At 45.0% G+C, this 20,484-nt stretch overlaps 1 protein-coding gene across 2 annotated transcripts; it reads left to right on the top strand.

Annotated features, from left to right (window-relative positions):
• The first annotated feature begins 571 nt into the window (after window positions 1-571).
• On the top strand, window positions 572-3,720 carry tmem275a (transmembrane protein 275a). Of its 2 annotated transcripts, none has more exons than XM_048252854.1 (2): window positions 572-1,037; window positions 1,955-3,720. In XM_048252854.1, the coding sequence occupies exon 2, from the start codon at window positions 2,089-2,091 to the stop codon at window positions 2,716-2,718; it is 630 nt and encodes a 209-aa protein (XP_048108811.1). In that variant the 5' UTR covers window positions 572-1,037; window positions 1,955-2,088; the 3' UTR covers window positions 2,719-3,720. The 2 variants fall into 2 exon arrangements, with proteins under 2 accessions (XP_048108811.1, XP_048108812.1); XM_048252855.1 differs by having other exon boundaries at window positions 1,825-3,720.
• Window positions 3,721-20,484: the final 16,764 nt, after the last annotated feature.

Here is a 20,484-nt window from a genome sequence, read left to right as displayed (position 1 = left end):
AACAGTGCGTCACATGCAGAAGACTGCATGCTGGCAACGTAGTGATCCTGCCTCAAGTTCCAACTATGAAGATTATCCATTTCTCATATATGCCTATACCACCAAATCAGCCACGGATTATTTTAGAAAGCTCACTAATATAGGGCTTACAGGTGAATTTGGTGCCAAAGTGTTGGCTAAGGCATAAGCTATCTGAAAAGGGCATAGACCGAGTCTGAGTAGGCTACCTGGGATAAAATAGGCCTACTGCAGCAGTGGTGGGGAGTAAATAGTTTTGCTAAAGAAAAAAAAACTTATTGAACGTGTTTATTTTTGAAATAATCTTTCATTCGGCTGTGGTTTTGTAGGCACACTCGATGAATGAATGGTGTGAGTGTTGTGAATGGACCAAGAACACGAAATGACTCACCTGCCCACACACGGATGAGGCAGCGGGACTGTGCAATCTTCCTGAAACAGAGTGAAAATACAGACACATTGACGCTGTCCTTGAGAGGGGTATACATAGAACACTAGCTGGTGATATAACCGGAGATGCTTTGTTCATTTCACAGTGCATGTTCCCATGACAGGGCGGCCTTGCAGCTTACAACCCGACATCAGTCCTCACCCTATAAGCTGGTCTAAAATGGGTGCTTCTGGACTGGTCACTATGGATGCGACACGGACCTCTTGATATTGACATAATATGATCAGATCTCAGAAATGTCAAAAATATTTCTACAAATGTGTTCAGACTGACGTCAGAAAATTCTGATCGGTTGCCCAAAGCTTCTCTGTCAACGCTGTAAGACGGCGCCTCAAGCGGTAGGTGTACGTTTCATTAATAAGGAACTCGGCGCGCGGTGAGACAGAGGCGAGAGTATTTCAGTGGATCAGATGAATAGACCGTGAGCCGTGACCAGCATCTTCATCCTCAGAAATGCACATGCTATCGCTGGAGACACCTTGAGCTGTAGCTTCACTCGTTTTCGATCAAGAAGCAAGTAGGCTATAGCTGCTTAATGGTTTGGTGGCATCATTTTTGCTGTTCCACGGTAAGTCAATAACTGACCGTGATTCTCGAGCTACTGGTGTGAAAAGAGCCTACATCAATAATTGTTGCTTCATTGAACGTTGATGTGAATTGATAGGATGTGAAGTTAGGATGATTTTGATGATTATTTTGAACTAGAGCGTGTTTTCAACATGATTTGATTTGCATATTGAATGGTGACGATTTTGCGTAAAACTGTCAGTTACGAATTTTACCAATTAACTTATGGACTGACAGACGTCCCCGACAAGAGGTTCAGGAAATGTATTGATTTTACAAGTGTGATAACACTGATGGGCTGTTGTCCACGAGGTGTCAGGTAACTAGCCTATAGTCTGACGATGAACGAATTTTCCAACTTTGAAGAGCGTGATAAATCTGATGTCAGTTGAACAAGCTATTTTCTGACATTTAATTTGAATGAAATTGTGTCATGTCATTTATTCTGAAGTCTCTTTTTAAGTGTTTAACTAACCTATTTTCTCTGTGTATGCAAAATGATTATTCTGTTGTGCCCTCATTGAGTGTCATTGATTTCTGAAAGTGAGGATACAGCAATCAGTAAGATGCTATCTACACGAACACTTGTAATCTAGGACTTTGACCTCAGGAGGCTGTCAATTCTTGTATTGTTTGCATATGAAGTAGGCTAGTTACCAAAGTGACATTACCATCCAGTCCCACACTAAATAAGACTTTTATGGTACCTAATTGACTCTCCGGTTGTTCCCTTATCCAGTTATCTTGTAGTAAACTGCACTGTTATACGCCTTTCCTTTTTCTTCCAGCTTTCAATATTGCTGCATCATAAAATATGCCAGCTACTCTAAAAGGTCTCTCAAGGATAATTTGGTAGAGAGGCATTTGTTGGCTGATCTGGCTACATTGTTACTTCACGCTGTGCTCTGCCTCTGTCAGGGACTCCCACTGCCTGCATCACATGCCCAGCTCAGCTAGTCCAGCATCACATGCCCAGCTCAGCTAGTCCAGCATCACATGCCCAGCTCAGCTATTGCAGGCCATTGAGAAGATAGCCACATACTGCTACCACCATGGTCCATCCTGACAAGACCGCCCGGACCTCAGTGCCCAAGAAGGGCTCCAGGAAGCGGAAGCTGCGTCCCCAGGGCCTGCCCTCCCCGGCCCTGTGCTGCGCCTGCGGGCTCTGCATTATGCTGGCGGGCATCAACATAACCCTGGTGGGGGCCTTCGCGTTTGGCAAGTTCGTGCCCACCAAGAATCCGCCCATCATCATTGGGCCGCTGCTGCTGCTGGTGGCGCTGTCATTCTTCGCCGCGTGCTGTGTGTGCAGCCGCCGACCCCCGGCGCACGTGTCCCGTGGCAACACGGGCGGCGGGGGCGGTGGCGCCGACGGCTGGGGCCTGATGCGCATGGGTGGCGCGGCCTTCGAGATGGAGACGAGCGAGCACACGCTGCAGGACACCACCGCCGTGCAGCTCAGTCCCACCAACTCCCTCAGCTCCTCCAACAAGTCCAGCCCCGGCCACGACACACCTGCTGGCGACCCACCCCACCAGCTGGTCGCCACAGAGCTCAACGACTCACCGACGCCCACCGATGGTCTGATTGGCGGAGCCAACTGTGTCTCAGCCTCGGTGCCTCTCTGTCAGGAACACATAGCCGTTGAACTTGGCCCCACACATGATGCTTCTGACACATAAAGTGGTTACAGTTGCATGGGTGTCTGACATCCAGGAAAAATCACACTGTTCTCAAGCAATCTGGCTTAAAGTCTTTGGCAAAAGAAAAAAGAACTGTGATGGTTCTTTAAACATCACAAAGGTTAGGAGCAGTTGTAGTTTGCCTGGGAAAAGTACACATAGTTGCTGTAAAAATAAAATTACTTATAACACTCGTTTTAGGCAGATTTCAAGTCTCTTGTTTACAGGGATACAGAGAGATATGCTGCCTGAATTATCCTCAGACATTTTCAAACTTGCCTTACTAAGCCTCTTTCTTCTGTTGTGCTGCTGAGAAACAAGTGACTGGAGACCAGTGATATTTTCTTGTTTGGGAGTCATTGGCTCACCATGTCACCCTGACCCCACAGTGGTGAGGGGAAGAGCATGGCTCAGGAGAAAATAGTCCTTCAACAATGATCATTCATGGACACAGGAACTGAATCTGATACAAGCCCTTTGGAAATAGGGGACATTGTACATTATGTGAAGGGGACAAAAAGAGTTCCTCTGTGCCTCCTCATTGGATGCCAAGCATTGTGGTGAAATTGGTGACACTGCTAAGCAGATATGACATTATCTGTCTGTGTCACTTGCAGCAGAAACAGAGAATGCACTTCTGTGGAAGAAGCAGGCAAAAGACTATTCTGTGTTAACACAATATGTGATGCCCATTGAAGCAAAGATTGTAATTTAACTCTATTTTGAAATGGAGGTGACTGTAATCTCAAGGTATTCACCTTAAAAAAAAGATAAGTGTGTCCTGTTTTCATTTGTGGTGAAGTACTGCCTTGCTGTTGTGAAAGCATTTTCCTCCTTTTCATTTGTTTGCCTTGTTTCATTTATTTATTTATAAATATTTTTTACTTACTATAGAAAGTGTGCTGGCAAATATGTGATGGTGTGTGATGGTCATATGCACTTCTAGTTCTATTATTGATTATGCGTTGATTAATCTAAAAATGTCCTACAAAGCATAATTGCTTAAAGCATGCAATGTCTATGTATATGTTAAGTTCTTTGTTTCAAAAAAGCTAATAAAAACACTTTCAAATTATTATTAAGACAGACACTCTTGACACACTGAGCTCTGGTGATATAAGTCTTGTCTGCTGAGACAAAGAGAGAGAGAGAGACATAATGATGAAATCATCTCTAGTTATATTGACAAGACCTAATAGGCAGAAATTGTGTTAGGGACAATCATTTAATTGAATGATGGCATAAATGATAGTGTGAGTGAAGCTGAGTAATGAAAGCTGTGACATTACCCACCCACACAATGGATTTTCCACAAGGTCAGATTGCAGCTTTATCAAATTTGTCACAAATGAAAAGGCACAGTTGTATAGAGAGCATCCTTAGAGCGAGAGCTGTCTACGTCTGTGCGGGATGGGCAGAGGCTCGTTTTCATGCTAGTCTCATCTTATCACGGAGAAACCTCTGCGGGGACGGCAAACACAGCGCTGTGTTTACCCTCAATTACGCCAGCAAAGCCCCCATCTGCAAACACTGTTAAATAACCACGCGCTCGACCAGACCGAGCCTCTGATCCACCAGCGCCTGCTAGTCATCAAAAATTTTCGACTAGTATTGTGTCTTCGCAAACTTGCCAGCTGCACCTTGAAAACATCCCCACATGTGTTATCAAAGATGATCAATTAACACACATATAAGAAATAGTTAATAATAGTAGTTACAGTTTTTTTCAATCGCTAACAAGCGCTTACCCATACTTCAGATACTTTTTCTAAACTCTTAACACAGACTCACACCTACAAAACACAATTGGCCAAATTGAAAATTTTCTTTTCATAAACACATTTTGTTAAATATATACTAACTCTTCATTTCAAAACAGAAACTGCACACACTAACTTTACCAAAACACTGGAAATCTGACTCAAAATTAAATTATTCTGTCAAAGAATAACACTTGTTTTCACTTCACAAGGTGCATGTAGTCAATCAAAGTACACTAGGTTTCAAAATACTGGCTATTGTTGACATTACAAAAATGGCATAGACTTTTATGTTTCAGCTTTACATGTACTGCATGCAAAATATGCTATCCACTGTTTTTACACTAAATTTCTTGGTTGGGAACTGTATGTCCACATGTAATGTTCACATTCAAAAGCATTCCAGTAAAAAGCAAATAATTTTTTCCCTTTACTGTTTACTACAGGAGGTACAGTAGAAATACTGTTTACAGTATGATAAAAAAGAAAAAGTTTTTCAGTATTGCTTAAAGTGAACAAAATATCCATGAAACACACAATAGCATTCTGAACAAAAAGCAACAGCAAAAAGCCCAGATAAAAAGGGGGGGACTAAAAAAAGCACAAAAATACTGTAATCTCTGCAATCTTTAGAGTTAGGCCACATGTTTTCATCAACATCGCATCTGATATTATCCAAGGCGATGCACCTGGGATAAAATCATTTGGTAGCAGAAGCAGAGGTTATCTAAGGTTTGGAATATTGTGTTTGCTATTGTGGGATGTTGAGTGTTACGTAACATTCGTAAATACTACAAAAACAATCCATAGTTTTTTTTGGAGGTATAGCTTGTCTGTTAAGAAAATGTTAGCATTGTGGAAATGTGTTCACTGACTGCATATTGTGTGAAAACGACATGAAATGTGTGAATGGTATGGCCACAAAAGACCGATGATGTGCTAATTGTGTTTAGAGTTTTGGAAATGTGACAACTGGTTAGACAAACGCTTGTTAGCGACTGAAAAACACTGTAATAGTAACACCAGTAGTTAGTTAAAGGAGAATTCCGGTGTGATATTGACCTAAAGTGTATTGAAACATGATACCGAGTGTGAACGTATGTCTCATAGCCCATTCGAAAAATAATTCAGTGGAAATGCATGGATTCCAGTTTCTTCCAGTAGCAGCAACTGAAATCCATGCATTTCCACTGAATTATTTTTGGAATCTGATCTCTTATCATACCTGTTCATTCTTACTGGCCGCCGACTTTATCGTGACTAAATTCAAGATGGCTGCAAACGCTAAACTTTGTGAAGATACTGTCTGTATAAATCGTCTTGTAAGTAAACTACCAGTGCTTTTTCAAAGTTCTCAATGTCTCGTTTTAAAGCAGGGCCCTCGGAAGTCTACCAATGAAGTGTGGAGATACATTGAGCCTCGTAAATGGTGTAAAACAGTGATTTATTTGCATGGCTAGCCTGATGCCGAAGCACCACCATTGAAAAAGCTGTTGGTAGCATCGGCTGACTAGCGCCAGATTTTGGAGTGCAGGGGACAAGCCGAGATGGGCTATGAGACATACGTTCACACTCGGTATCATGTTTCAATACACTTTAGGTCAATATCACACCGGAATTCTCCTTTAAGGTAAAACTATCTCAGTTTCAGCTGTTGAATCAAAGCCATAACGTTGATGGCAGGTGGTAAATCTTACCCTGAGTCAAATGTTCTCACTCTAAACACACAAATAGTAAACTTATACAATTGCAACAGCATGACAGGAAACTGCGAAAGATGGAGGATACCATATAACATATCAACCTAAACTTTAGACACACTCTCTGTGTCACATGTTTCCAAAACATAATCATGAGAGACATTGTTCCTAAGTGCCACACTGTAGTGTTCCACTGTGGTTGTACACAAGTGAGGCAGGAGCTGGACTATTCTGGGAAAACAAAGAGCTTGGCATTATTATTATTCATATGCCCCCCCCCCCTAACCATGGGTGAATGATAGGATCACCGAAGAATCAGATTTCCCTGGGGAGCAGGTAGCCCTTTCTCTCCCTGATCACTGAGACACCTGCACTACCCCTATACCTCCAAAAGCACACACACACACACACACACGCACACACAGACACACTCACACACACAGACACACTCACACACACACACACACACACACACACACACACACACACACACAGCCTCTCGCCCTCTTTCTGCGTTTGGCTTTTAGTCTGCTGGCTGGCAGGAACACTCCGGAAACTACAGTCGCATGAAGCCCCCGTGAATAAAGCCAGCCGTTTTTTGATAAAGCCAGCCGTGTTTTGATGTGAACTGAAAAGAAAATGATGGGAGTAATGAATCTGTTGTGCGCTCCGTAATGACAGCAAATAAATGTGTTTACCTCGGAAAGGAACCAGTATTAGCATATCCAGCAGCAATGAAATTTGACCCTCCCAGACGGCCTTGATTGCCTGTAATAAATTCATGAGGCTGTACAGTGACCCCTGCCACCTGATGTTATTTGCTTTATTACAAAGCAGTGATTTGTGTTTTTAATAACACTGGGAAGTCTCACGGAAGGGCCTGGGCACGGCTGGAGAATGTGCCCTCATAAAGCGGTAGTAATAGCTTGCTTTGTGTCAGCCATTTGGTCTGAGTCTGGATCCAGCTGTGAAGTCCAATCAACAGTCATTTTGAATGACAGGAGCGTTTTAGGCCATAGACACACATACACACACACACACACACACACACACACACACACACACACACACACACACACACACACACACACACACACACACAGAGTATATTAGACGTGTGTGTGTGTGTGTGTGTGTGTGTGTGTGTGTGTACTTTCTTCAATATGTATAGCAAAGACTAAGCAGAAACGTAATGAGCAGATAGCAAAAAACAAATGGGATGTACAACTAATGTTGTAAATTCTGTAAGCAAAGTAAGCAAATTATTACAAGGAAATACACAGTCTTCTGATGACAATGCATATCTGTACTGGAAGCCGCTTTGGATTAAAGCATCTGCTAAATGAATCAATGCAAATGTAAGTGAAATGTAAGTAAATGTCACCTGTTGAATAATAATAATCATAATCCAGCATGTGACACCATGTAGCCTGAAATACTTTACGCACAACTTGTAGTACTTAAAACCTTCCACTAGGGAGCAGTATATCTTTTCTGATGCATGCCAGAGGACTTCCATGTTCATCAGATGTCCATCAGTGAGATAGATCTCTTGACAAAATCCCCATCCAAATATTCAAGACAAGCATAAACATAAGTCCAGTCTTTCTGTCTATTACCCAACTTCTAAAAATAGCGGAGTCTGCCATTACATATATTCATGGCAAAACTACATGCACAGAATGGGAGGAAAAGTAATTAACGACACTCTTCTTTTTGTCCACAAATATCAGAACATAACTGACTGACATCCATCCACTGTCACTGTTTGTAAAAATGACAGAGGGTCATTTTTATTATTGCACAATCCTCACTCACTCACTCAGTGTTTGGACAGTGTGCACCATAAGGACTCTGGGTAAAACCAGTGCCTGATGAGGGCCAGCTCTGTTTCAATGTCTGGGACACGTCCTCCTCCTTCTGGCCTTCCTATTGATACGAATGTCTCAGCTCCTGTCTCTGACCCCCTCTGGGTCATGTGCACATACACACACACACACACACACACACACACACACACACATTTTCATATTGTATTATCTTCACTCAGAACACACTGGCATAGCTCTGGGACCGAAATTCACACAAGTTCTGTTTCAGTCCCTATTGTCATTCAGCCCTGGCATATATCCTCCTTGTTTTGACTTAAACATTTGAAGGGCTTCTTGCTCATAAGAATTGGTTGTGTGACAAAGGCATTTAACCCACGCATATATACACACACACACAGTCTTTATTTTCTCAGACATCTAGATGGTTCTACAAACTTCCAGCTCTCTCTGTCTATCTTTCTTTTCCCGTCCGCCACACAACGCTCTTCCCATGGGAAATTCAGGACTGACGCACTGGAATGGAACGATGGCAAGGTGAGGAGTGTCATCGCTGAAGCGCCGTGGACACAATCAGTAGCGCAGATGAGCTAAAACAGTGTCCATTAAGTTCCCTTAATGTGTTTTATGGTTGAAAGTGTAACCTAAATGCCCAGGTTTCAGTGGCACAGAAAGCTCAGTGCGGCTCACTTTTAACCCATAGAGGAACTGGCATTTCTATTTACCTCTAATAGGCTTTAGAAGGGCCAATCTCTCAGGGGCCTCCAGAGTGGTGCCAGGGGGATCCGTTATAAAATTAGGGGAACATTTTCCTTCCAATTAATTCCTTAGTAAATTAAGCACAGGAACATTTTAAACAGCTAACCCAGTTCATTTCTGGTGTATGCACTGTGTAAAGAGATGATATTGCAATACTCTAATTTAAAGTAAGAGTATACATGATATACATATGTAAAAATACAATTCCTAGATCTCCAGACAGGCCTTGTCTTTTGTGGAATGTATTTACAATGAGAAGGTTTAAATTCATTCACTAAATTTAGTAAGTATGAATTATATACCGCTTCACCTCCGACACAGAATACATTATTATTTAATCATTAATTTGCTTTGGGAATTCTTTATTCTGTTCTGTGAATTGAGTTTTTTCGTAGCTAAAATAGTTTGGCTGTAATTGGCTGTAATCATTCCAGTTTTGTTCATTCTCAATTATTGCAATGAGCAATTGCATGACCATTTTCCTTTTCAGACTTTCCTCATATGTTTTGTTTTGCATGATTCTTACTATTGTGAACCCATACAAAGGGGTACTTAGACATGAAGTGTATAATTAATACATAACAGAGACATTTTACAGCACATTTAGGCAAATCACCTTTAATTTAGTCAGGATCAAGCAACTGTGTAATTGTTTTTAATTGTAACTGTGACTCCATTGTAATTTTATTGTAATTGTGATTGAGACTAATTTAAGGATGAGGATGACTTTGCAAGGCAAAGCTGAACTTTCATGTTTGTGTGTGTGTGTGTGTGTGTGTGTGTGTGTGTGTGTGTGAAGGTATTTGGTACAGTGAGCACTGACACGCCGGTTGTAAAAACAAATGACACCTTTGTCTTGTCACAATAATCCTAATCTATCTCTCGAAAAGAAGGGATATTAAATTGTGCGGGGGGTGGATTCTGCCAGCTCTTGATAAATGTACCAGCGGTCACCAAAACCTGAATCCGACATTATGTTCCAATAGCTGATTGCTCTATTAATTTCTTGCCTCGGCCTGTCCCCTGCCTCCTCTTAATGTGAAACTAGTAATATGTTGTCCCCGATTAGTATAGATACAGAGTGACAGTTGCCTCTGCTCAAGGTATTCCAGAGACATAATTCATTCATAAAGCCAGAAATGCGCCCATTTGTCACCCCCATTTTCCTGTCCTCTCCTTTCACAGTCTCCGACTCCTCCGGGGAGGGGGGGTTGTGCAGAGACGGGAGGTGGGAATTCAGGAGTGGGATGGGAAATGGTGGTGCTGTGTGGGTGTGTGTAGAGGGGCTGGATGGGGGGGGGTTGGTGGGGGTAGGTGAGTTGTGTGTGTGTGTGTGGAGGGGTGTGTGTGTATGTGTTGGGGGTTGGATAGGTTCTCTCGCTGATGTATTAGTTGGCATATGCAAGCAATGAATTATCAAGGAAAAGGAGTCAATTATCCACTCCTAAAAAGGAGGTCTGGGCTTGGGTGGCCTAGGGGGCCCTTCCTGAATTTACAAAATCATTTCATGGAGAGGCGTGCATAGGAACTCAGGGACTATGGGGGAGGAGAGGTGTGTGCACAGCCGCACACACACACACACACACACACACACACACACACACACACACACACACACACACCCCCTGGCCTTCTCCTGTCTCCACAGCTAACCAGGGCAGGAGGAACGTTTTGAACTTCTCAGTAATAATCCATTTTTATACACACCTACCCGTCTGACTGATTCGGCTGAGCTGGAATAGCCTCTCCGTGACTGGCAGCCATTTTGCCATGTCCCAATTCTCTCCTCTGCTTTCCATCAAATCAAAATGGGGCCCTGATTGACTGCGCCCTGCCTAATGGAGTAGCTGGCAAATGGAATATCGAATAGCCTTTTTTAGCCTCTTTTCCCAGGGTCCCCAGTTACCTTGCCTAGTCATTTTCTCCGTTATTGGGCTGTTCTCTCTCCCTCTTTTTTTTCTCTCAACTTTTTTTTTTATCATATCACAGGGCAAGTGGCTACGCTGAAGTGGCCAGCCCAGCTTCGCTGACAAGCACCTCACATGTGTGTGTGTGTGTGTGTGTGTGCTGTGTGTGTGTGTGTGTGCGTGTGTGTCAGTGTGTGAGGTAGGGTGAGGGGGGGTGGGGGCACGGCCCCTTCACTGACTGACGCGGCTGACACTTAAGGAAATGAGGTCATTAGACAGAATTACAGGGGGTTTTGATGGCTCTGTAATGGGTTTTAATGCTGGAATTTAACATGGGAGCCCACCGGGGACGGGCCTTGATGCGTGGGCAGACAGGTCTCCTCGCTACGCTGAATAAAAGGTGTCAACTCTCCTGGGCTCGCCAGACGAGAGCGCCGCAAGGAGATGGTGAGAGGAGGTGAAAGTGAGAGAAGAGAAGAGGAGAGGACATAGCTCTAAAAATAAAAAGCCAAGAAAACAGCGGCGGATAACCCCCCCTCACATACACTGAGCAGCTAAGGCCCTGGAAAGTTCTCCGATGGACAAATGACCTCATTATCTGACCTTTCACATCACTGCCCCTGTGTGTGCTGTCTGGGACTGGGTCGAGCCGTTTTCTTGAGAGCCTGTTATGCTATGCTGAATGAATTCATCACCATGTGACGTGTCTCTATGCGATGAGACTGTTTACTGAAACTGGCAAAATATCCAAATGCAAAGAGCCAAAAAATTGAACGTTTAAGACTGTGCACAGTTGTGTCATTAAAAACCGAGTGGATGATTGTGGGGGGAAAAAAGTGGAAGATGCTAAGAGGATTGGGCTTGAGGAGGAACTGAAGTGACCTGACAGTACGGAGAATCCCACTCTTACCCTACATTATGGTATAGCTGTTCGCCACGTTCCCCAAGTCAAGATGCACCCTATTGTATGATTTTAACTTTCAAAAAACTGGATTTTAAAAGAGGCAATCAGATCACAAAATCTTAAGTAGTAAGGCATGGTAATAAAAACACACTTGGAGAGTTTGTGAGCGAATTTTCAAAAGTATTAAAAAAAATGAGTGAATGAAAGACATAAAACAAAAGCTTGAGTCCAAGTTCAGCCAGAATATCGAGGCGTCTGCTCGATGAGGATCAGTATAGTGTTTAAGCCAGGGCATTGTTATGCGTTTGCCTTTTATCAGGCCTGGCAGTCATCCAGCATCCTTATCCTGCTGCCGGTTTCTCTGAGACAGATATAGTTCACCTCAACACCCGTCTGATTCCCCATTAAAACCAATGGCTCCCTGTACAGCCCTCCTGAAACCCACATGAAAAGGTAGTCTGGCAGCCAAGACGGTGGTCCGGAGGAAGAAAACAGCCCATTTCGGCCTCGGCCGCATGATATAGGGCCTGTTTTCAGAGCCGCTTACGGTGGCCATGCATGTCTGCTTTACAGCTCCTCTGCTCCAGTGAGATCATTCGGTGACCAGTGACACAAATCATCCTATAAAACGTCGACAGCCAAGGCAACATCCATTCCTCCGGGCAAACATGTGTAACAAAGGACACCTATTAAATTGGCACAAAAATGATTGCACACTGTCACCCCATTGACTAGTGATGGTCAAATATATGTAGTTGACAGAAGAGTGTGTAAAAGTAAATGATTACATGTAATGATTCACAGAGGCTAATTCAATTGATCACTAAACTTTCCCTGCACTGTTGATAATTGGCTTCAAATCCCAGCCATATTGCCTATTATTTGGCATCACTTGTAAGCTTGTAAACACATAACACTCAATGATATCTGTGTCATATCCATACCATATCCAGTAAGTTCATTGCCAAGAGTGTCAAAAAGACAAATGATATTCATTGCTCATGCTAAGTAATTGATTGTAAAGGTGTTTATTAAGGCTTTTTAAATGCTATGTACATAATGCAGAACACATGCTAAACATTTATTAAACTACTGCCATGTGGATTATTAACAAGTTATAAAGTCATCAAATATTATTTCATGTCGATTGAGTATAATGAATGCATTGAGTAGAATGTTTATTTTTGTGCTTAGACTTTTTGGCCCTGTTCCTCTCTCTCTCTCTCTCCGGTGTTTCAGAATGTGCTGACAGCAGAACCAAGAACTGCACACCGTCCTAAACGCCGCCGATCCTGACGAAATAACATACCTTGCAAAATGGAGCAACAAAGAGAACTGTGGTCTGGCGGGCCACATTTGTGAGGGCTTATGCTGGTGAAAGGATGCTGAACACAAGAGACAGTTACACATATGAACGGGGACAATGCACAGAACTATGGAACAATTATAAGCATTTCATTTTGCAAATGTTAGTCGCGGCGGTTTGCATTGAGAGGAGATTTATGTAAAATACCCTCTCTGTGCATTCCTTCATTTGTCTTAGGGGTGCTTCTGCGACGATGCTTTTTTGATTGCATTCAGAGGCAGATCGGATTTGTTTGTTAATCCATTTCCCTCTCCTCTTGTACAGTGCACACAAAGCCCTCATTGAGAAGCCCAGCATAGAGGAAGAGAGAGATAGACAGAGAGAGAGAGAGGGAAAGAGAGAGAGAGAGAGAAAACCACACACTCTCTCCTACAGTGAAGGTGTGCCTGATTGCTGCAGAGGGCTTAAGTGACAGGTAAATTGCAAGTTAAGTGGAGAACACAGGCTCTTAACAAGAGGCTTCAGGCTCCTGCAAATCCTCCTCAGCCTCTAATCTGAATACAAAAGGTAGGGGCGGAGGAGATTAAATTTGACCCCTGAATGAGGTGTTTGTTGCAGCCCAGGGCCCGCTTTAGCCCAGGATGAGGGAGCGCAGGTTTACGTTTCCCCATTGTGCCGTGCCGCACCGTTTAAAAACAACGGCTCACAATGAGGCCTCTTCACTCGCTAATTTTCCTGGAAAGGACAAAAGAAAACCTTGAGCCGTTGGCTCCATCCCTCAACAACCCCCCTCCCCACACACACACACACATACCATCGTACACCCACCCACCAGCCCTCCAATTTACAGGGGTCTTGAGAAAGCTGCAGGGGAGGTGGCAGGCAGTAGAAGAAGAGGGTGACAGAAGGGGGGGGGTGGCATAAGGAGGTGTGTGTGTGTGTGTGTGTGGTGGGGGTGTCAGGGCTTCTAAAGGACTGTTTATTTAATTGCGGATGAAGTGCCATAACCCGGCCCTATTATCGGCGACGGCTGGGAAACAAATCCAGCTTTCTTCCGCGGCGGCATGAAAGAGGAGCTGGGCCCCGGGTGCGGGAGGCGGGCGAGCGAGCGAGTGAGCAGGCAGGCAGGCAGGCAGACGACGGGAGCACCCTGCGAGAAAGGCGCTTTTGGCTGTCAACGTTTTAGAGGCTTAGAGTCAAACCTATCCGGGCTCAGGAGAGGGAAGTCGGGTGTTAGGGAGGCAGAATGACTCGTGATAGAAGGTGTTTGCGGCTCAAGTCGAGGGGAATCGTCTTCGCTCGTGGGATGAGGCACGGCCTAATTGATTCTCTGAAGTTTGCTGTCGCTGGCTGCGATTACAGGTACGTCTGGATTAAAAAAGAAAAAAAAAAACATGGATCCAGGTTAAGAGATGTAAAGGATTCACGGCTGGGGGAGACGAAGGCCTGCCATACATGGATCAGAGAGAAAAACACACAAGTGGTGGTGGAGATGTGTGTGAGTGTGTGTTTGCACACATATGTGAGAACGTATCAATGTCTACCTGTTTGCGTGTGTGTGCATACGTGTGTGTGAGATGGCAGTCTCTGCATGAGTTAGAGTCAGTCAGTCATCCATGCATCTCTCTCTCACCATGCCATTGTCTCAGAGCCTAGGGGTGCCTGTCACCTCTCCCCATTGTCTCAGAGCCTAGGGGTGCCTGTCACCTCTCCCCATTGTCTCAGAGCCTAGGGGTGCCTGTCACCTCTCCCCATTGACAGCACTGCTAAGACCGAGTGCAGAAAAACAGCAAAGCCACTACCTCGCCTTGACGAAGAGGGGGAAAGCTTCTCTATTTTCCTCCACCTCTACCTCCACCTCTCCTGCTTCTCTCCTCCAAGTCCAGGCCCTCGGACCAGAAGAGTTAGAGCGCATATCCTCAGCTAAGCTGTCATGCAGCCGGCTGTAAATGGCTTGTTTAGTGGCAGAGGCCAATTTGGGAAGCGGGCGAGCCATAATTCAGGCGCTATCGATTGGCCCCGGCTGCTGCGGCCGGAGCGACCGGTGCTGCTGCTGCTGCTGCTGCTGCTGGAGCCCATGCCCCCCAGCACTCTCTCCCCTGGCCCCTGATCCTGTAAAGTAATAACGGAACTCGTGTCAGGGCGGTAATTACCATTGATCTGCAGTGACGGTGACAAGTCGGCCAGACGCAGCCGCCGTGATTCATGCCCCCCGCACCGGGCTGGGCTGGGCAGGACGGACGGTGCCCAGGTCTGTTTGCCGCTGACGCCAACCACAACCACCACCCTATGTTTTGTTTTTTTGTTTTCAGCTTTGGTGGTGGGCACACATACATACACACACACACACACACACACACAGGCATATAACTCAACAGACGGTGGAAGTGGTGGTGGAGGTGTGTGTGTGTGTGTGTGAGAGAGAGTGTGTGTGTGTGTGTGTGAGAGAGGGGGGGGTGGCAGTCCCGTGGGTTCGGGCATGGCAATCCTGCAGCTCCAGCTCACCTCCCTCTCCCATCAACCTGGCCGCTGTCAGCGCGTTCGGGGGCACTTTGTCTTACTCGCGGTGTTTTACTGTCAGACTGTTATTAGCTGCTGATGGACTCCCCGTCCCCCCCTTCCTCCCCCTTCCTCCCATCACTGCCCCCTCACCCCCATGACAAACACCCCGTGGGGGAGAAACGACCTCATTTTTAAGAGCATGATTCTTCCATGTTATGGGCCCATAAAGAAGCCAAACTTTCTGTTCTTTTCCGTCGAGGCTGGCCGACACCTTTGGATGTACTTGGACGTTTCGGCGCATAACACTGATTTACTGACATAGGAAGGGGAAGGAGGGGGGATTCTCCCAGCAGGACCCCAGCTCTGGAGTGGAAGTGGCCCTGATCAGACTCTGGTCTGCCCCAAATCAGAGGAGTAGATACATCTATTCCACTCCTGTCTGCCAGATCTCCTCGTTGCTCTTCATGTGTCTTCACTAGCGCACACTAGGGCTGTCTGCTCTCTCTCCTTCCCCCACACCCCTGCTTGGCATTCCTCTTTAAGCATAGAAATGATTACTGGTTCTCCATCATAGATTATCTCTGCTGGATCACCTACACCTACACCTGGCCTCAGAGTCCCAGCACTTGGCCCCTGTGTGGCCGCCCCACTGTGGGGGGTTTGTCTGAGCTGGCCTTCTCTGCTGGGGAGGTGGTAGGGGGTAGGGGTAAGAAATCATCTCTCTTTGCATCTGCCTGCTACGCATCCAACCAACCAACCAGCCATCACCAACCTCCATCCTCCCTCCACCCCTATCCACAGCCCCCATCCGCTCCACCACCAGTGCTCATTTTCACTGGATTTACAACCCCAGGCTATACTCCCCCACTTCACACACATGCACACAGACAGACACACACACACACACACACACACACACATACACGCGCATGCAAGTATTCACACACACAGACATTCACAAACCCATACTGCACACACACACAGACTCCATGCTGTTCCAGGGCCGGTGGCTTCATGCGGTTACCTGTGGAGAGAACTTAAAATGCCCTATATCAGTCTGGCGCCTCAAAACAGACACACACACACTACAATTAGACTATAATATCATCTATTTTTTCATTTAAATCTATTAATCTATTATTTTTGTTTGTTTCTTTTTCCCCTTCTTTTTCACTTTGTCAAAAAGAAAACTTTCGGTCTTGACGTTGACCTTGGCCTTGAGACTATTATCATCTATATAATCTATCTAGGCATACACACCTCAACTCATAACAATGTAAATAGCCATGTCTTCCCACCTCACTGGTGAAACCTGGCCCTTCATCTTACCTGGCTTATGTGATATAAGCATTCCAGTACACTAGTTTAGTGCGAGTTGCTACAACCGTTTTGACCCACCGATTTTTCTTTTCAGATTTAAGTGTTGACATTGTGATGGAAAGGGCTCTGACTCAGCAGTGGTGCATTCTGGGACCTCCGAGCCCCCCATGGGGTTTGAGCTACATAACACCCCGTTAATGCATATGCAAAACGCCTTTTAACTTGCACACACACACACACACACACACACACACACACACACACACACGCACACGCACACACACAAAGTGCTGAAGTGTTACCCCGCTTGAAAATAGAGTATCTTAATAGTTTTAGAAAAGGACACAATAAGCTATCACAAAAGGAAATGACTGGGAAAGCTAGCATTAATCTTGTTGACTTGTGGACTTAATGGCTCATAAATATAGACTGTGGTCGTGGCTTGCTCTCCTCACCACGAGACGTTGTTGATCTGTGTTGTATATAGTGGGAACAAGAACAAACGATTACTTTGAATATTTCGCGAATAAATAAAAATACAATATCTTTTTTTATGGTCGTCAGAATGGGTATCATCCATGCACCTCTGACATATGGGTACCACTTAGACACCTAGATAGGTTGGGGATGGGGTGGCGGGGGTAAATATTTGAATTTAAATTTCACCCATGGCATTTTGAAAAACTGATGTGGGGGATATTAACCTATGTAGCGTGTGCATTATGTTTAGATGCATTATGATGGGATGGAGATGGGGGAGTGAGAATACACAGTCATGCCTGGCAACGTCTCTCTTTCTCTCCCTGCCCTGGCCCTAATGAACCTGATTGATGCTACATCCCTTTTGTAACCTCCCGCTCCGGAGATGAAGGGAGAAGAAAGGGAAGAGAGGAGAGAGGTGGAGGTGGAGGTGGAGAGGTGGAGGAGATGGAGGCAGGCAGGCAGGCAGGCAGGCAGGCAATCACTTTTCTCTTTGTGGGCGTCGGAGCAGTCGACGTGTCACCTGCAGATGAGACCCCATTTCCTCTGATTAAGTCCTCCGAAAATATTCTATTTGTCAGTGTCACGGCCCCTGAGAAGGGCCGCCACTTGCAGCCAGTCATCCGTATCTGTTGACTATGTCGCGCGCCAATTTACATCAGCTCCTGACAACATCATCTCCCTGCTAATGTCCTTCTTGCCTTCTCCGCTCCTTCTCTCTCTCCCCCCGTCTCTCTCTCTCTCACTCACCCTCTCTCAGTCCCCGCATTCAGTGTAGCCTATTTCTCTCTCTCTCTCTCTCTCTCTCTGTCTCTCTCTCTCTCTCCCTGCCTCTCACATATTTGCCCTCATTGCAAGGTTGGCTGCTGTTGTGTTGGGGGAAAAATGAGAAGGGAAAAGAGATAAGACAGCTGGCCTTGTCGCCTTTGTCATTGGTTCTCTTAATGTCATTTTCTCCCTTTGTTTCATTTTTTTTGTTTATTTCTTTTTCGCCCCTCTTTTTCACTCTGTCAAAAAGAAAACTTTCTGTCTTGACGTTAGGCCTTGAGACTATTATTCGCATTCATGGTTCACTGAAGATAATGTATGTATGCGTGTCATCTTCTGTGTCGATTGTTATCATTTCAATTGTAAAATTTAATTGAGGCCCCTGAGCTTGGTTGTACATTCAAATTCAATTTGATTCCCTCATATGATGTAATTACAGTAAGGAATCATTTGCAGCCAGGCTAATGAAATAATAATAGAAAAAAAACTTCCCTGTGAACGGGGAAAGAATAACCTAGAGTTAACAAAGCAGTTCAGCCTTATGTAAAATGAAGTCAGGGAGAACAAGAGGAATGAGGTGTAATGAAAGCCAATCAGTAGGCCTGCTCCCCTCAGAGGAGGGTGTGTGTGTGTGTGTGTGTGTGTGTGTGTGTGAGAGAGAGAGAGAGAGAGAAAGAGAGAGTGAGAGAAAGAGAAAGAGAAAGAGAGAGACAGAGAAAGAGAGAGAGAGAGCATGTGTGGGGGTTGGTGAGAGGACTAGTGGGGGGCACAAGTTTTACATCTCCTCCTCACTGTGACAAAACCATATCTCTCCACAGGCTCCTGATGTGTGAGTGTGTGTGTGTGTGTGTGTGTGTGTGTGTGTGTGTGTGTGTGTGTGTGTGTGTGTGTGGTGATTGGGCGGGAGGCGGGTGGGGGGGGGGGGGCACTAATTTTTCTTCCCCTAATAGTAACAGAGCCATGTCGCTCCACAGGGCTCCCAGTCTATGTATGTGTGTGTGTCTGTGTGTGTGTGTGTCTGTGTCTGTGTGTGTGTGTGTGTGTGTGTGTGTGTGTGTGTGTAGTCACTGTTCAGCCAGTGTCTCAGCCCCGGCAGTCTCACTCGCTGCTCCCTAACTAAACTTTCCCTCCTCTGCCGCCAACTGCCGCCGCTTGGCACCACTCATTAGCATCTCATTAGCATCCTGCTAAGCAGCAGCGCCCGCGCTCCCACTCCCACTACCCACTACCCAGCCGCCCCCTGCGCCATCCCCCACGCCACTCTCGCCTCGTTCTCCTTGCTAGTTTGACATTCATTTGTTAGAACAAAAGAGAGAGCGCTCTTGCCAAGGGAGCCAGAGGTCCTGGCCACGTTCAGGCCCACCTGTGTATTCGCTGCACCCCATGTGGCGTAATGTTCACTAAATACCGCTTTTTTTTAACGGAAAGAGGAGGGGTAGAGTAGGGTAGGGGTAGGGTGGGGTAGGGTAGAGTCGCTGGTGCTGCCAAGTGCCCACACAACGCTTAATGACCGTTGAATACACGAGCTGTAAAATGGCACAAAGACATTGTTCCGTTCACACGCTGATGGTGATTTTTCTTCCGCTTCAAATGCATCTAATCGCTTTTAAATTCCTTTTTAATTGTTCAGAGTAATGACAGACTAAAGGGGCTCAATTGCCTATTTATAGAGGCCTATTTATGGGAGTCGTAAACATGTAATGCTTAAATCCTTTTAAGCCTCAGGGTATATGTCCATATAGACATCTGGAGCAATTTATTTGTACTTTATTTAAAAAAGGTAGTCAGCAAATTTGATAAAATTAATGAATTATACAATATATTACAATAAATTCCTGAGGAAAAAAAGGAACATGTCCTATGTTAAAATGTTGTGTGCTGCATCGTAATGGTGTTTATCAGATAGAGTCGCTAATCCTTGGGTGGCATGGGATCACAGCATTAAAAACAGTATTGCATGTAACTGAGATGGTGTCTGACAGATACTCCCTAATCCTCAAGGTCACAAAAACAACGTGGCACACACCATCTCTGATCCTTGGACACACTAAAATCACAACAACAACACAGTTGTACACTATTCCTGAAAAGTGTTGGTCATCTCCTCTCTGCCCTCTAAACTCCCCCTGGATCACAACAAAAACACAGCCGGCACTTCCCCTAGGAGTGTTTTGAACCAGTCCCATAACCCAGGGGCACTCAGGATCACTTACAAAAATCATAATAAACAACAAAACCGTGCGGGTGTTTGTCAGCTATCTTGGACGCTGAGGACCACAACAACAACATGACTAGTATTATTCCTGAGAGATTGTTTACTTGCTCACTGTCTCTGATCCTAAGTCTTGTAAGATCACGCTGAAAACATATTGTGACCATAAGCTAAAACGGTGTTTATTTCTTGGCAAATCTTACTTGATCTTTGTGCTCATAGTATCACATTAAAAACACAGTAGCCTACTGGCACTTTAAGTGTTGGTATAAAAAGACAAGAGTTTGGTTCCAAAACACTATATCCTCTATTGTAATGA

This window comes from Alosa alosa, chromosome 9 (genome assembly GCF_017589495.1).
Source record: "Alosa alosa isolate M-15738 ecotype Scorff River chromosome 9, AALO_Geno_1.1, whole genome shotgun sequence".
NCBI classification, from domain to species: domain Eukaryota; kingdom Metazoa; phylum Chordata; class Actinopteri; order Clupeiformes; family Clupeidae; genus Alosa; species Alosa alosa.
The sequence above is the reverse complement of the archived record's forward strand: the minus strand, read 5'-3'. Positions and strand labels throughout refer to the sequence as shown.